Source organism: Cloeon dipterum, chromosome 2, assembly GCF_949628265.1.
Source record: "Cloeon dipterum chromosome 2, ieCloDipt1.1, whole genome shotgun sequence".
Taxonomy (NCBI): domain Eukaryota; kingdom Metazoa; phylum Arthropoda; class Insecta; order Ephemeroptera; family Baetidae; genus Cloeon; species Cloeon dipterum.
The window spans coordinates 20,678,449-20,695,243 of record NC_088787.1 but is presented as its reverse complement, the minus strand read 5'-3'; the positions used below and the strand labels follow the sequence as shown (position 1 = coordinate 20,695,243).

The 16,795-nt window shown below is 38.5% G+C and overlaps 1 protein-coding gene across 1 annotated transcript in view; it reads right to left on the bottom strand.

The window, feature by feature from the left end:
• Positions 1–1,110: 1,110 nt before the first annotated feature.
• LOC135937839 (titin-like) overlaps positions 1,111–16,795 on the bottom strand; it is a 50,137-nt gene continuing 34,452 nt past the window's right edge. The window contains exons 3-6 of the mRNA XM_065481112.1: positions 4,739–4,949; positions 4,571–4,642; positions 3,628–3,945; positions 1,111–2,010 (exon numbers count right to left, since the gene is read on the bottom strand). Coding sequence (XP_065337184.1) covers positions 1,895–2,010; positions 3,628–3,945; positions 4,571–4,642; positions 4,739–4,949 — 717 coding nt within the window. The 3' untranslated portion in view covers positions 1,111–1,894. The remainder of the gene's footprint in view (positions 2,011–3,627; positions 3,946–4,570; positions 4,643–4,738; positions 4,950–16,795) is intronic.

The following is a 16,795-nucleotide window of genomic DNA, read 5'->3' as shown; positions in this document are numbered from 1 at the left end:
AGAAATTGGTCAAATTCTTACCTGTTTCTTGTTCCTTACATATCTAGAGATATTACACTGTTGCTAAATTTCACAAACAATTTACCTCAAAGAACCACTTTCTACAGCCAACTAATATACATCAATTTATTAATTAGCCTGCATGAAGCTCATCTATGTACTTAATTTTTTAGTGAAATTTGTATTTTACTCGGTCGTTGATGTAGTAGAAATTAACACAAAAAACTCGAACACTTTCAAGAGCCAACAACGCAACGATTTCTTACAAATTCAATAATTTATTCAACGTGATTTTTCTAGATGAAAAGTTTTGTTTATTTTTTCACTCAAGATAAATGCAACATCAAACCTAAACACAAGATTTTTAAAGTATTTTTTATTTTATTGTTGGTGTGTGTAAATTTAATATCCACTTAAGGCCAGGTAAGCGAATTTTCCACTTTTAATCCAAGGACGCGGAATTTTAATTTTGCGCCTGCAAAAACCGTCGGATTATGCAACCTGCGTGACAGGGAAATATTCAAGTGAGGTCTAAATTCAATTTCAGTGGCGGTGCTGTTTTCAATAACAAATCCGCTCATCAGCGTATTGAAATTCGGATGCAAATGCAGATCAAAAGTTTCAGCTCTTGCGCTCGGCCGAGTGCAAAAAAGTTTCATTTGATTAAATCGTCTTACGAATGGAGAGGCAATTGCGAAAGTTTCAACTTTCGGCGGCGCGCTGGGCTAATCCGAATGAGTGAGAAGGCAGAATAAATTTTTCCCCCTGCCTGACAGTCGGTATCATTTTTCTTTCTTCCTTTCTTTGGCCGGAGATAATTTCACACTTTTCGCGTTCCTTCTCGCTCTCTCTTTCTCTGCGCCGCCACGGCCGCAACAAGATTCGAATTGGAGCAATTTGACGCTGCTCCGTTTCTTCCCTGCTGAGCTGATTAAACTAACGAACTTTGTGCAAAAAGTTGAAATTAGAGGCACGGCTCAGACGATGAGCCTGCAGATTGGATTATTTGATGATGGCCCCTTTAGCGTCCCATCAAAAATGCAAATGCCCCCGCCGAAACCTCACTGATGCAGATCCTGGAGGTGTTAGAATGGAATAAAAATGTTGCTGCGCTTTTTCAAAATTCATCACCGATTTATTGGTTAAAATATATAAAGAGCAGAGTGTGCTGATACGAAAAATTGTGGAGGTAAATTCAGAGGTAGCACGTGACCAGATTTGTATTTAGAAATCCGAAATTTCCACCATGCATAGGGCGACTGAAAAAGATTCAATTGTGTATTGAACGTCTGAATAGATAGATATATATAATTTAAAATTTTTAAATGTCTATTCTAGTTTTTTTTAAATCACATAGCAAAATCAAGTGTATTCTGACTATTTTTCTTATTGATATGCTATGCTTAATACCAATCCCTTAAAATATTTATATATGTATGTACTAGCGATTGCATCGCTTTTAATTTACAGGAATAAATGGAACTTTCATGAAATACGCTGTTTGGAGGTAAAATATTTTTATGATCTCCATCAGTTGAATTAACTCTCATATCTTGGGGTAAAATGAACAAATCTTACAGATAAACAGAAACATATGGGTACAGCAGAGAGCAAACAAGAGGCGAATAAATTACAAACATATAATAGAGGCGTTGTACAGGTTTTTCCAGAGCTTATAATTAGATTAAAAAATAAAAAGTGTCCGTGGAGCACTGTGAACGAAATTTAAAACTGCTCGTTGTCGTTTCATTAATCTGCGTAGAGCGTTCGCATTCACACAGAGACACAAATTGGTTCACTGCCGACGCGATTTCATCATCGAGTCAATCAAAAAGAACGCGCGGCACAAGTGCAATCAGCATGGCCAGTTGACACCAATTTATTTTTCGGTAGGTCACGCCCGCCACCGCAGCAGCACCAGCACCAGGGGCGGCCAAAGGGCCGGCCATGCGCGCTGCAGAGTGCAAGAGCCGCTGCCCATGTCCCGCTGCATCGCCTCCGTGTGTTCACCTGGAAAATTTGAATTAAAAATCATGATATTTACTTTTTAGTGCGATTTTTCAATTAAATGTTTTTTGGAAAGGAAGGAGCAAATGATCAAAATATTCAAAATATATGTATATGCCCATATCTTTTTAACAAAAAGGGCTTTTGATTTTGATTTTGATTTTACTTATTTAAAAGGTTACCTATTTTGAAATATCACAATTCGAGCCAATTGAGACGACTTTTGTCTTGTGTCTTTAAAAAATGCATAACCCATGGAGAAAAACAATTTTTACTTTCTGGTTCCATACTGTCTCTGAGTTGTAGCAAGTTCCAGTCATGTGAATACAAAAATCGAATCTTTTGCCTTTTGGAGAAGGGTGCAGTCTGCCTCAATCTATCAAGTAATGGAAAATACTTTTTAGAATTAAATTTCTGCGAGTCTCAAAACTGTTTTTTACTATTTAAAACGCTCCTTAAGAGGAAAAATGATTTTATTTTCAATTGTTTACTAAATATGTTAACTTTATCTCAAAATATAGCGCCATTGTTTTTTGTAGCAGGATTAACTTTTGATTTGAAAACCAAAACCGTGTAGAGGGGAAATGAATGCAGAGACACAGAGAAATTCAATACGCAGCAGATTTTTCTCACGAAATTGAAGAAGCTTGAATGCGTAATGCGCACTCTCGAGTGTTTACATAAGAGCCGAGTAGAGAAGAGAAAGGAAATTGATACTGTGTATGTGTACGCCGAGTGCGCGGGGCGCTCTATTTCTTCTTTGGCCTTTAATTTGTTGTGACATGATGTGTGGAAACTGGAGACCGCACTCCTTTGCTCTCGCATGGAAGCTGCGGGAAATTAATTTTCCTGACAGCCTGCTGCACTTTCGATAAATTCATATATCATCCGTCTCTTTCGTATTGCACCGACACACGCGGCGGTCAAATTGTGTTTCTCATTCGAGACCCAGTATTGCTTTCTCGAGATGAAACAAACGTATAAAAATTTCATTTCTCTCCTGCTCCGCACGAACAGCTCAAGATGCAATATTTCTTATGATGTGAGCCAGTTCATGGAAAAAGTCCATGCATATTTCATTTTAAAAAGGTAACGAGGTTTAAAGTCTTGGAAAAATCTCAAGATTGCAAATTCTTCGGAAATTCAGATAGCTAAAAGTAAAAATATTCAGACCTTTTCCAATAATAAGAAATAATTAACCTTCAAAATAGAAAATTTTAATTGGTAAAAAAACCGTTTTAGGTTACAAAAGGGAGAGTTAAAGGGGTGGCACCCTTATATTACTTTGACTTTCTAAGAAAGTTTAAAACTATAGTCTAGAGGCGTGTTTTTGGGCTGGTGAATTGAGAACATTAAGAAAAAAAATGCAATATTGTTGTGGTTTTTTTATGATTTTTATAAAAAGATAAAAGTAATTCGTTATTTCCCACATTGACGTTTCTTACCTATTTTTTTGCGCTCTACAAGATGATATTGTTAAAATAATAATAAAATTTAAAACAATTTTAAATTCCCATTATTTCAAAAATCTGATTTGAATTTCAAGGGTTTCTCTATGGGTTTGCAGGTCAAATTGGGCCAAAGCTTAGCAACAATAAAAATCAATGAACTCGAACTCACTTTCCACGACGATGAGCGCCACGCTGGCCGCATTAGCCTCGGGCGCGGTGGCCGCCGCCACGCAGGTGTAGTTGCCTGAGTCGATCTGCTGCACCTGCGCCAGGGTGAGCCTGCTAGTGGCGCCGCCGTCGCTGCGCTCCGTGTCCACGCTGATGGGCCGGAAGCCCTGGCGGTGCGAGATGGGCAAGTCACCGTGGTACCAGGCCACATTTAGCCCACCCTTGCCCCACTTGGCCACGCACGTGAACGTAACCGTTGTCCCCGTCTGCACGTACTGCTCAACTGGACCGGAAATTTGCACTTCGGGAGCAATAGACACTAAAACAATAGTTTTTGTTTGTTTATTTAATGTAAATTTTTAAATATTTTGAAATAATGACAGGAATTGGAATATTTTATTTAATAAATTCACCTATGAGAAAGTCATTTACTTTTAGTGTTTGCAGCTGTCAACAGATGGTGCCACCGTTAATATATTTTCTGTTGCTTGTTTTTCTAGGTTTTCACCGCGATTGCCTGAACCGATTTGGATTTTCAGAATGTCAAATTAAACATTAAGCTTCCAGAATGCACAGTAACAGGATTAAATCTAAAATCATAAAGCAAAAAGAACTCGGATATTGTAAATTAACCATAGCTCTATGCCTGTTGGCGGCTCCAAAAGTCCAAACACAATTGACTTTCTCAAATGACTAATTTATAAATAACATTTATGTTAATTTAGTCTTGCTTCGAGTGAGATTTCTCGTTGAAAATAAAATTCAATTATAATTTTAGTTCTCAGCTGCACTCAACGAATTTTCCAATATTTAGTGATATTATAATGAATTTACTAATTTTGTATTTATTTTCCGCCCTACAAGTATGCTTCTTATAGAAATGGCAATTAAATGTTCCAAAACTGTATGAGCAGGGTTGACGGTTTCAAATGGACCAAACTCACCGTCCTTTTTGGGCGACACTTTGCTGTCAGCGGCGACGTAGGGCGAGTCTTTCATGTCTGCTGCCGGGTCGTCTGAAAAGCAACGGCGCGCCGCGCATTAGTTATTTCCGAGAGAGTCTATTTGCACGCGCCGCGAGACGAGACGATGTTTTTGTTATTCCAACTCACTTCTGACGTCCAACAGCACGGCTCGCATCATCTTGGGCTCGGTGTTCACCTGGCACTCGTAGCGGCCGCGGTCGGTCGCCCGCGCCGACATGATCCGCAGGGTCCACAGGTCCGAGTTGGGCGGGTGCACCACCTCGACGCGCGCGTCTGACGTGTACGTGTGCGGCCCCGACGTCAGGATGTGCAGGTCGCGCTGCCTGATCCACGAAATCTGGAATCACATGCGGAATTGACAGCGGTTAATTGGGATTTTTTTTAATTAGCAAAGGAATTAAAAAGAGAAAATTCTATAATGGTAAATTTTACAAAACACTTTTGTTGTCAATTTTTCCTATTGAGTCGAAATTTTATAATATTTTGAGTTCGGTCATAGGCTTTGATATCATGTTGAGAGGAAATTTAACTGTCAGTTGAGAGCGGAATTTTCAATCTCATGCTGAGACTTAATTATTTTTGTTTACGCTGAAAGATCATTAAAATTAAAAAAATTATTTCGGAAAAGCTAAACTTCCCCTTTCAACACTATACCAAATTATATTCACTCCTCTTAAAGCTATTTAAATAATAAAAAAAATCTTCCCCTAATTACCTTCTCCCACTTTTCGAAATAAACCTTTACACAGCTTTGAAGGTTCTCAATTTAAAAACACGTAATGAATGCAGAAGAAAAATTCTAAATTGGATTGCTGTATCCCTTGAATGCGTTCCTTTTTTTCTATTGTATTTCCAACAAAGCCAATCTATTCTCATGATTGACCAAAAAATACTGTGTAGTTTGTATCCAATACAACCCGACCCGTCGGTGGAAGCCCTGCTTTTGACCTTTAGGCCTGGCTCGCACCGCTCAAGTTGTCAGGTTGGAAAATGGTTTTCGACGTGTGCGGCGGCCGAAATATCCTCCGGTAAATGCATTTATTCGAGCCGCCGCGCACGCATCTCGTTGTGGCGCAGGGAGAAGTATCCGTTTCAGCGCCGTTATGTCATATCTCAATAAGGCCGCCTCCCAAATGGATTTTCCGATAATAGACGCACAGCAGCAGCAGCAGCAGTACAAGAGCAAAAATCGCCCTTGCCTCTTCTCTCTTGCGCCCGGGTGGGCGGAATGAAATTTGCGCTGCCGAGCTCCAGCCGTGCCGCTGTTGCTTAAATATCAAATATCGTCAACGAAATTAATTTCGCCGTCGACACGCGTGTTCCTTTGAGCCATCGTCGCCGTCGGCTCGCTCGGGACCGTTTTCGTCGCGAATCGTATAGTTATTACTAAGCAAGTCGGCATGCCCCCGTTTTTATTGTGTCATGAGTGTATGTTTGTGTTTTCTCCCTACTGCGTGACAAAAGATTAAAAAGCAGCGAGAGTCGCTCCGAGTTGACTTTTCGCAGCAGGAAACACTTCTCTGTTAACCGCCGCGGCTCCATTGTTGTTTCGAGCAGCGCCGCAGCAATGCTGCCGCGCGTCCTAATTGCGAGCAAAATTATTCTTTCCACCGGGGTTAGAGAGCAGTGTGCACTTTTTCAAGCCGTTCGTCGTTGACCTGAAAGTTGCGACCCAAGATAAATATTTTTGTGGCTACCAACAACACCGGCTCTTACTGCTCATTAGGGGGATGTAATTCTCCTTTTTGTTCCCAACCACCACTCATATGAGGACAACAATGAACCACATAGTTATCAAAGGGTCAGTACAATTAAAACTTCAATGAATGGCTTGCTAAAACGTTTCTCTCCTGTGTGCAATAAAGAAAATGGTCATCCCGATTTTGCCAGTTTTCCCTGCTCGACCATGATTTTGAATAGCTGAAATAAATTCCTCTCGCTACGTGTTCTGTCCAACAATGCGATATAAAATCCCGACTTTCAGAATGCGAACAGTGCTTACGTTTGTAATCAGAGTGTTCTCGATAATATGTATAAACGGCTAACCGAGAGTTTATTGAAAGTGAAACACACTAAAAGCATTGATTAAAAGTAAAGTTGAGAATTGTAGCCAGATCTTTAGACAAAATTGACGGCTCTCTCTGTAGACAGTTTTTTACAATATTTTTTCGTGGCAATTTTCATGCATACATTTTCAAAGGATTGGAATTCTCATAAACTAGTGCGTATGTCTATTTATAAAATTTAAATGGCTTCATTGCGGTGAATTAAAGGTCTTAGCTGCGCAATTTTGAGGCGGCGTCTATGGCTGCACCGGCCTAGTCGAATTTCGGCTCGACGGTGGCTGGTCATTTTTTGTCGGCGGTTAAAAAATTGTTTGAACGAGAAGTTTGTAAGTGCTTAACAGCCCCAAGAGTCGGAGACCAGTTTTTTCTCCCTCGCTGTTCCATTTTTTCGACATTTTGATTGGTGGCTGGCGGCTGACTATATACATGTGACCAAAAACTAACCGACTGGTGCGGCGCAGACCTCTGATCAGAGATTCAAATTCGGAAATTTTTCTTGGGCTGCAACTTTTCACAAGATTTCCAAAGTTTTGATGGTGAAAAAATAACCAGCCTTGTCCTCGTTGGTTGAATTTGAATTTTTATTCTATTTTATTTCGCCTCCAACTGACGCCATAAACTCTCAGGTAAAAATTGAAACAAATTCTTCAACTGATTTCATCGCTAATAAAAATATGTTTAAAAGTCCGTTTAAATAATCGTCACACACCGGTTCTCGTTAGTTCACCGGAGTTAAGCAGCATGCATGTAAGCGGTAGCTGGATGGGTGACCGCCTGGAAAGCCTCCCTACCGGCTGCATAGCTCTAGGCTGACTCGCTACTTGCTGGTTTGCACCTTTCCAGCTTCGTGATTTGGCATCACGGGACGAAGAATGTCTAGCGTTGCAAAAAGTCCTCGGTGCGGAGGCAAGTGGCCCTTCAGTGCCCTGTGTTATGCCCATGTTACTATCCTTTCGCGGTGCTATTGGAACCCAGGTATTCGTGCTAGCACAGTGCTTTCCCGGTCTTCAGATAGGGATAGAAAAAATATAACTTAAAATGCAACGATAACGTTGACCATTAAACGTGGTTTTTCATGATGTGTTTATCTTGGCTTCAAATTTGAACAGTTTATTTTACAGTTTTTTAAGATTTTTATCTTTTACGATGGTTTTAGACAATGTGTGTATTGGGGCTATATAGTGTTCATTTAAGTGTCTTAGAAGTAAATCAGAAGCACAGAAAAAAATTGCCAGTCGTCTCAAATTAAAAAAACCCTGCCATAATAAGATTTTCCCCGAATATGTTGAATCAGTAAAAGAAAACATTCTAGTAAAAATAGCTCTCTTTTTCGCAAAATCATTTTTTATATATAAACAGATCGTTTCAAGTGTAGCTAGATCCGATTCCGTGGAGGGATAGCAGAGAGTTTTGCATCATCCTCTTAAGGCCTGAGCACAAAAACTGGATTTTCGCGAGGTGATACAGAGGACGGCGCGTAATCTCCGTGTCGTCGCTTGCGAAACGACGAATGAGGGCCTATTTAATATGCAAAGAGCGAGTCCGAGTGCAGAGGAAAAACACAAACGAACAAGGTAAACACTTTCTTTTTGCAGCATAAGCTGGCAGCAGACGCACGCGGAGAGTTGTTTTCATGTTCAAGGAACATTTCCACACACAGAAAAGGGAAAAGGAAAAAATATGAATGTTAACACGCGCTTGTTCCGTCTGGAAATGAGTTTGTGAAAGGCGCAGGAAAGCGCTTGCTGCCTTTTAGATTCCATTACATCGTGTGAGAAAAAGGGATAAGTGTGTAGTGTGTACGAGCACGAGCAGCAGATAAGCGCGAGAGAAAGAGAAGAGAAAATTCAGAATTTCTCTGCCGTATTTGCGATGTGTTTATTCTAAAAATAAAAATTAACTAACGCACTATAAATGGAATTTTAAGAAAGTTCTCACCCCTCATGATTTGGGTTGCGCGTTTTAGGTTTTTTGGGTTGGATAGTTGCACTCTTTGACTTTTCATTACATATAGTTGATTTTATTTTACCTTGAAAGGTAAATTTTATATCTGTTATTGAAATATTTTTGCGAATTTTGCTACTTGTTACCAAAAATAAGACTGTTCTTTCATAACAGAACTGCTAAAATTGTAGTTATGAGCTGAAATTTTTCAATTAAAAGACAATAGTTTTTACAGAGAAAAATTTTGATGGTTTTGATATTTTAAAGTCAATCAAGTAACAAAAGAGTTTTGACCGATAGTTTAACGATGGTTTCTTATTTCTGTAGTGAGATTCCAGTAAAAATTCAGACGGTGTCATGGGTAAATTACGACTCTGTTTAAGAGTTCGTGTTTCACGAACTCGTGCAATCATTCCAAGAATCCTGAATCTCGGAACAGTTAAAAATAATATGTATTTCCAGACGAATTTCATCAGATTATCCACTCACTATTCTAATTAGAAAAAAGTATAAATTTTGAACTTTTAGCGAGTCAAAAACAAAAGGATAACTCCAAAGAGTTAAAATTTCGTTGTTTTGTAAACAACAAAATAACAATAACACTAATACAATTATTTAAGTGACAATTTCATCCTGCTCAATATCAATTTTAAGGTAAATTCTAATGAAAAAATAAATATCAACATAGATGCAACTAAAAATTGGACCAAATAATTGTGCGAAATAGCCAAAACATGGGGTTTTTGTTGACTTCTGGGAAAGCTAGGTAGTTTGAGCCAATCAGTTGATTTGGACATTGGCATGAATTGTTTAAATTTCGGGCTCATTTGAAGCCAATTAACTTCTGAACACAGACCGGAAAAATATAGTTAAAAAAATTAAATAGTATGCGCTACACACCAATGATGAATTTAAATTTTATCTTCTACTGGTTTTTGCAAGCGTAAAACCCTCTCCGCGTCAGTTTGTTTACACCGAAAAAACTGCATGATAGCAGTGACCAAAGAGCAGTTGTGCTGGAGTTTACGACTCTCATAAATAAATTTTCATAAAGTGCGTTTACGAGGGAAAGGTAATAAAACAAAGCACACAAATAAGCAACACAAGAGGGAAAAGATTATTTTTATTATGATTCGGCAGAGAAAGGTCAAATTTATTATCATCACCGTCGTGTTGTGTGAGTGTAGCAAAGGAATATTGCTTAATTTACAGCCGAGCCGGGGTGTGTGTTGTGCCGTGTTTAATGCAGTCCGTGTGTGTACGGCCCGGCCGTCAACCGCCAATTATCTTGTCAAAACTAATAACGAGACGAGGGTGTGTATCGATCCGAGCGTACCGCGTTTTATTGTCTTCACCTGCGGCACACTCGCAGGAATCAAGCACCTGGAAATTTAATTAAAATCGCCGCTCATTTGCGCAATCACCTCGATGAATTTTATCTTTTGATGGTTAGCACTACATATAATCAGGTAAAACAGAAGCAACGTGCTAATTAATTGCATCAAATCCGCACTTTCCATAAAGTAGAGCAGATCGATAACTTTGTTTAAACAACCAAAATTGAACTGGAAACAAGACGAACCATATTGCCTCGAGTTCTCTCCTACAATTAAACTCATCCCACATTGAGGAAATATGAGGACGAGAGAAGCTAATATATCACAACAACAATGAAGAAGAGATCCAACTAATAACTACATCTCAAACAACGAGGATGGAAAATAAAACGCCAGGGACACAGAGAGAGAAGATATAATACTTATTTTTGCTCCAGGCAGACGGTGCCGTACTCTGTAGTTTGTGATATTTTAATTAAACTCGCGGAGACAAATAAATCTCCTGCTGACTAATCACCGACAAGTTGGAAAAGGAGAGAAACGCGACGCTTGATATAAATTGGCGTTTGTTTGACCCTCGAGTCGCGATAACAATAAACGCAGCCCTGCAATTATTGCACTTTACGACTATCGCAAGGGCTCTCAGCACTTTGCCAACTTCAACTTCCCCCGTAAAATCTAAATGAATTGTAAATTGGATTCTTCAAACGTAGCTGTGAATTAATTCAATTGGTAGAAACATTATACTTATTCTTGGAGGGGAAAAACGGATGATCTAATTTTGCTTTACACAAAGTAGGAAATTTAATAGGAAAAACATGTTGGTGGATTGAGTGTAAATTAATACAGCAGGTCATGTGACCTTCTGCTTTCATTTCTGATTTTGATTATCCTCTCTTCACAAACTTTCTGAAGGTTTGAAGATTTTCGAGGAAAATCTCCTTTTGAATTTCAACAAGCAGACAGTAAGCTCACTATACTTCAAAGACATAGAAGCCTATGAGTGAATTTTCTCGGAAATTTTCAAGGCAAGATAGAGTTTTTGAAGATTAGTTTTTAGCAAAGTTAGGTATGATTCCCCAGGATTTAAATCGTTAACCAAACCGTTGGCTCGCATTGTTGAGTGCATGCTTTTTACTTTCAATGTAATAGAATCTTACTGACAATGAGCGATGTTTAGCGGTTTAGTGCGGGCTGATTTGCACTTACATTTTTTTATTCTCTTGACGATTCCATTCTGATTTGGGGAGATTGCAAAAGCTTTCCGACTCGCTACTTGCTGGTTTGCACCTTTCCAGCATACGTGAATGAATTTCACGGAGCGTTTCAACAACAACAAAAAAAACGATTGGGACGCAAGCAGGTTGGATGGGCAACGAGGAGGTTGCCCATCAAAAGATGAACCGATCAAAAAGACAAAAACTTGGCCAACTAAAATATCTCCATCATTCTTACAAAATTGGCACAAACTCTTTGAGAATAGCCCTCTCATGTCATTGGAGATGCAGGGCAGAGATGCATTTTATTTGTCGCTAGAGAAGAGAAGGAGCGAGATAAAGTATAGCAACACGGAATCTCTCTCTGTCTGTCGGCTGCTGTTGCTTGTTGTACAAGCTAAAAGGGCTAAATTCCTGCTCAAAAGACGACGACAATTTTTATTCGCGGGGCTGTAAATTGAGATACATGGGCGAACAACTGGTGCATGCGGCCCTGTTTTTATCTCGCGCGCTGCAGCACACGAGACGAGTGAGAGAGGGGCGTTTTACACTCTGAGCCCTGACGAATGACTTTTTGTTGTTGATGCGACCGACCCTTCCTTTCTTGCCCAAAATGATGAAGCCTCGTGCCCCCTGTTGTCCTTCTAATTTGCAAATTCGTTGTTTCTGCATATGCTGCGCTGATTAATTGTGTAAGAGGATTACGTTTGTCATTTGGCCGGATTCGCATTTCTTTGTTTCAACTGCCTCAAAGGAAAGCTTTCACACACAATTGGTTGGGGTTGTGACAGTGATTTTGGCGGTTTTCGTATTCAAGCCCGGTCCGAGACAATAGCAAGATGCGTATTTCTGCGCCAATTATTACAAAAGTTGGCAAGGAAACGCTTAGGATTCTATTTTTATTATAAACTCTAAATGTTTTTCTGCGGATAGTCGTACTTCAGTCTGTGGGGAATTGCTTTTTCTTTTAACTAACCATTTTAACGATGTAAGTAAGCTCACCAGAAGGTAAATATTTAGCTCGACGGCCTTTGCGAATTATGGAGCACCGAAGGAATAAAATCCTTTCGAGATTTACAATATGGAAGTCGATTTAAAATCGATTTTCAAGCCATAATTCGTGTATTCAATTTTTCTAAAAATAAAGACTTAAACTATTAAGATATAATGGATCAATTTTCAATTCGCAAAGCCGTTAGTGTTTGAAGTCGTTTATAGATGGCGCCACCTTATACTTCAAATTTTACGGCACTTTTGATAGGACTCCATCCTGATGCTTATGCATTCAGCACTTAAAATGGTTTCCAGCACATCAAAAGAAACTATTTAAAGGGCTGATTGCACAGCAGCAGGACTGAGTCTTAAATCGTAGTGGAAGTGCATTAAAAAAATCGAAAGTAATCGCTGGCGCCTTCTTTTGGTGGCTTCAAACACCAATGACTTTCGGGACTGGTGAATTTCTCGTTTAAAACTTTCTGTAAATTTTCTGATCTGGTGAACAGACAGTTTAGTCTTTTGAATTTTGAAATTATTATTTTGGGGAAATAATAAAAAACGCATGTTTTTTCCAGCATGAAAACATTAAGAAATTAAATCAGCGTTCCAGGAACGGCTGCACCCATTTCATTTTATTTTTTCTCGAATTATTGCAAAAACAGCGAGACTTAACTTTCTAATATTGTTGGTTTGCAAATCCTATTAACGGTATGTTCACTGTGCGTTATCGCGGACGTGGTTATTACATGTGTGTGCGGTGCAGACAGCGTAAACTCGTCGCAACCACAATTATGCAGCGTTGCGTCGGCAACAACCTAGCCGCTGACAAGAGTCTACTTTTTGACATATGAAAACTAATAAATACCACCTCTTTCTAGTCTTGCGCATGACGTTCGCGGCGTAATCTTCCTCCACGCTTTTTGCACCCAGTCAAGAAAGCTAACAGCCTTTTTGTTGTGCCGCAAATGAGCAAACTTTGTAGCAAAAACAACAAACTGACTTGACAGAATTTTCTTTGCAATTTGTTAATAATTGATTTGTTTTTATTTACTTCAAGAATATGTTTTTCCTACCTTAATAAAGTGGATCCCTAAAGAAAAATTAGGGAAAATAATTCCTAACTCTTTTTAATATATTTATAATTTGGGAACTCCTATTCAGCTTTAAAATTTTGTTACCACGAACAGTAAGATTTACTGTATCTAAATTGACAAATTGCCCAATTTCAAGCGATGGCGACACGTGTTAACTAATATTTGGTGACGAATGTCGCGAGTTTATTTTGATTTCTCGCACGACGTCGGCTCCAATTCTGCGAGATGATAATTGCCTGTTTTTATTGCGTGCCGGCTCGTCTTTCCCGCCGAGGACAAGTCTGTGAAAAGTGCGAGCGAGGCGCAGGCAGCTCTATTTTTAATTTGTGTGTCGCCCGCCGAGGTGCGAACATTCTTCTGTTTCTCGCTCGCTCGCCCGTTCGTCCGCGGCCTCCTTCCGATAATAATGGCCCCAAGGACCGTATGAAATGGTGCGAGAGGAGAGAAATATGATGTGGGATTGTGAAGATGAAAGAGTTTGTCATGAGCCGGCGCTCACATCTAATACGAAACTACACTATAAAGATGTTCAGCGAGGAAATTTATGCCCGGCACTCACTACTTTTATGCTATTGAACCGCAGCGGTCTATAGATACACTAGAGTTTGGACCAAATCGACTCATTGGTATCTTATTTTCATACTTTGCATGTATTTGGGTAAGAGGAGTTGCAAAAAATGTAAGTGTTTTGTTTACGAATTTGAAGGAAAATTACACTTGGTGTCCTTCAAGTTTCATTGCTTATCGCTCTTTTGGATCATAATTTCTTAAAAATTCACTAGAGAAGTTAAAACAATAGAAATTTATCCGCAAAAACGACTGAATTTTTAATCAAAATTTTGATCACTATTAAAATGAGATGAGCATAATCATAATTGATGACGATTTGGTCCAATCTTTAAAATTCTAGCTTAATTTTGCAACTCTAGAAAAAAATTTCAATATGATTTGATTTCTTCGAAGCAAATTTGATCCTCTCTTTGAAAGCAAAAAATACAACATAATATCTTTTAATGAAAAAAAAATCAACTGTTCTAATTGTTTTAAAGGCAAGATCAAACTTACAAGTAAAGTCCACTTAATATCTACTTGAAAATAATTGTTAGCTTATGTAATTTTTAAGATACTTCTATTTATTTACTAATTTATTTAAATTCTAACATTTGTAATAAACAAAACACAAGTAATTAAAATAAAGACATATTTTCATTAACACCATAATAAAGTTTATTTTTAAATTAATATTTATATAAATAAAATTGAGCAATAATTTATTAATTGCTTCTTTTGAAATTTACATTAATATAACTATACATCAATTGCTTAGAGTAAAATAAATAAATAAATAAATAAATAAGTATCTTGATTCCTCTGAATTCACAATTCAGCCAAATAAAGTCAAATGTGTTAAAAATAAAATAATGAATTATGAGTATATACATGTACATATCTTTGTTAAGGTAAATAAATTCTGGAACCACCCAAACAAAGTGAAAAATTACCTTAATATTGTTCATTCTGCAGGATCCTTTAGCTGATATTTTTGAAAGGAAAACATGGGGCCGTGAATGACGAATGGTACGCGCGGGGCACATGCAGTAAATATCACTCGCGAGCGCACCATATAAATAACGCTGCCAAATCCGGAAAGGTGAATTTGCACGCCGTTTGAATAAATAATGACGGTCAGAATTGAAACTGCAAAGGAAAAGCGAGTCGCATTTCGGTGACACACTTTAGTTTATAAATGATACGCCTCTTTGAAGGACACACAAAAACACACGCGGCGTTTAACTGGTGGTATACGGCCGGATTAATCGGATTATTTTGCCTTGTGGGCTCTACTCGAGGAGCAGTGTTGAATGAGAGAGAGAATTTATTGTTAATAATAAGCGTGTTTGCTTTTTGATCCCTGGCTGCCCCCTCCGGCTGGAGCTAGGGAGAGCATGGCGCCGGCCGCCGTTTGAAACAAAAGAACGCGACAAAAGCCGCACTGGATTCCTGCGGCACAAGTTGAGCCCTGTGACGTCAATTAAACGGAATTCTATATCGGCTCAACTGACTTTGACTCGGCAGGTCGATGAAAAATTGAGCTGTTTTGCCCTCGTGACTGCGGCTCAAAGAGTCCCTGGCTGCGATTTCAAAGCATTTGCTTCTCAAAGGGCGATTTGGTCAACTAATGATTGATGACGCAAACGCTGCCACCACCGCATTATGAAAAAGCAATTTGATCCGATTTGTTGGAATAGAGCAAAAACTCTTCTGAATTAAGGTACAAATTTATCGCATGAAATGCTTACCACTGGAATTGATAAAAAGGAAAATATATGACTTTTGCAAAATCTAGAATACTCGAAATGTTTTAGACAACAATTTTATTTTGACACAAACAGTCTCTTTTCATTCTAAATGTTATTTTTAAAGATCTTTTGAAAATGCTAAGAATATGAAGAATGACCAAATATTTTTTTTTCATTTTGCATGAATATTTAGAAATTTTTTCAAAACTGGCCTTACGCAATCTTGAAAACATTTTCCACTCCACCTCGAAATATGATTTCCTATTTCCCAGCTTATTTTTTGCTGGTCTATTCTCCATTCCTTGCGGATGAAATTAAAATTTTAGCTTCATTTTAACATATTTGAATGCAATTTTCGCCAATGTGCAGACATTACAATACAGAACAATCAAATTTTAATACAGTTTTTGTTTTAATTCTTTAATATTGCATTATGAAAAGATTAGAATATTTATTAAACGCCAACAGCGTACAACTATTTCCAGCATTTATATGAGGCTGCTTTGGTTAAAGTCAAAGGTTTTAGAGGACAGTCAAGAATATGGTACATACTATACAGATCAGCATTACAATAACTACATTTACATTTGTCAGTAACATCCAGGTGAAAACAAGAATTTATGCAAATAAGAAGCATTATGAAAAAGAGATGTAAATTTAGCCAAACCTATAGTAATGAAATAAATTGACGCTCTTGGTAACGAGGAACATACAATGTCAGGATCTCATTTCAACAATTCAAAATTTAATTTTTATCATTCTTAAATAATTAAACGTCTGATGCGGAAATGAAATTTTCAGGTCGGAGAACAAAGCAGTCGGCGTGCCGTGTGCATTAAGCTCTTTATAATTAGCAAAGCTGCGAAAAATTGTATTTATAAATAAACAAAGGGCGGAATGATTACAATCCGCGGCGCGCTACACTAAAAATCCTCGGCTCGGGGCTTGTTTCGGAGTGCAAGAGATAATTAGGGCTGCCCTCGGGGCTTAATTACCGCACGCGCGTTATCGTGTCTGCTTGGCCAAAATATTTATGTCGCAGTGAAAAATTATTTTCCACTCCGGCGAAATTAGCCTGAAATGATTAATGGGCGAAAATAAAAGGAGCAAGACGCTGGAAATGATTTTTCAAAAGCCGCGGAACTCCGTGCGTATGCCTCGAGTGCGAGCAGTGGCGTATTGTTTTGAAATTTTCACGAGCGGTGTAACACTTTTATCGCCGTACTAAT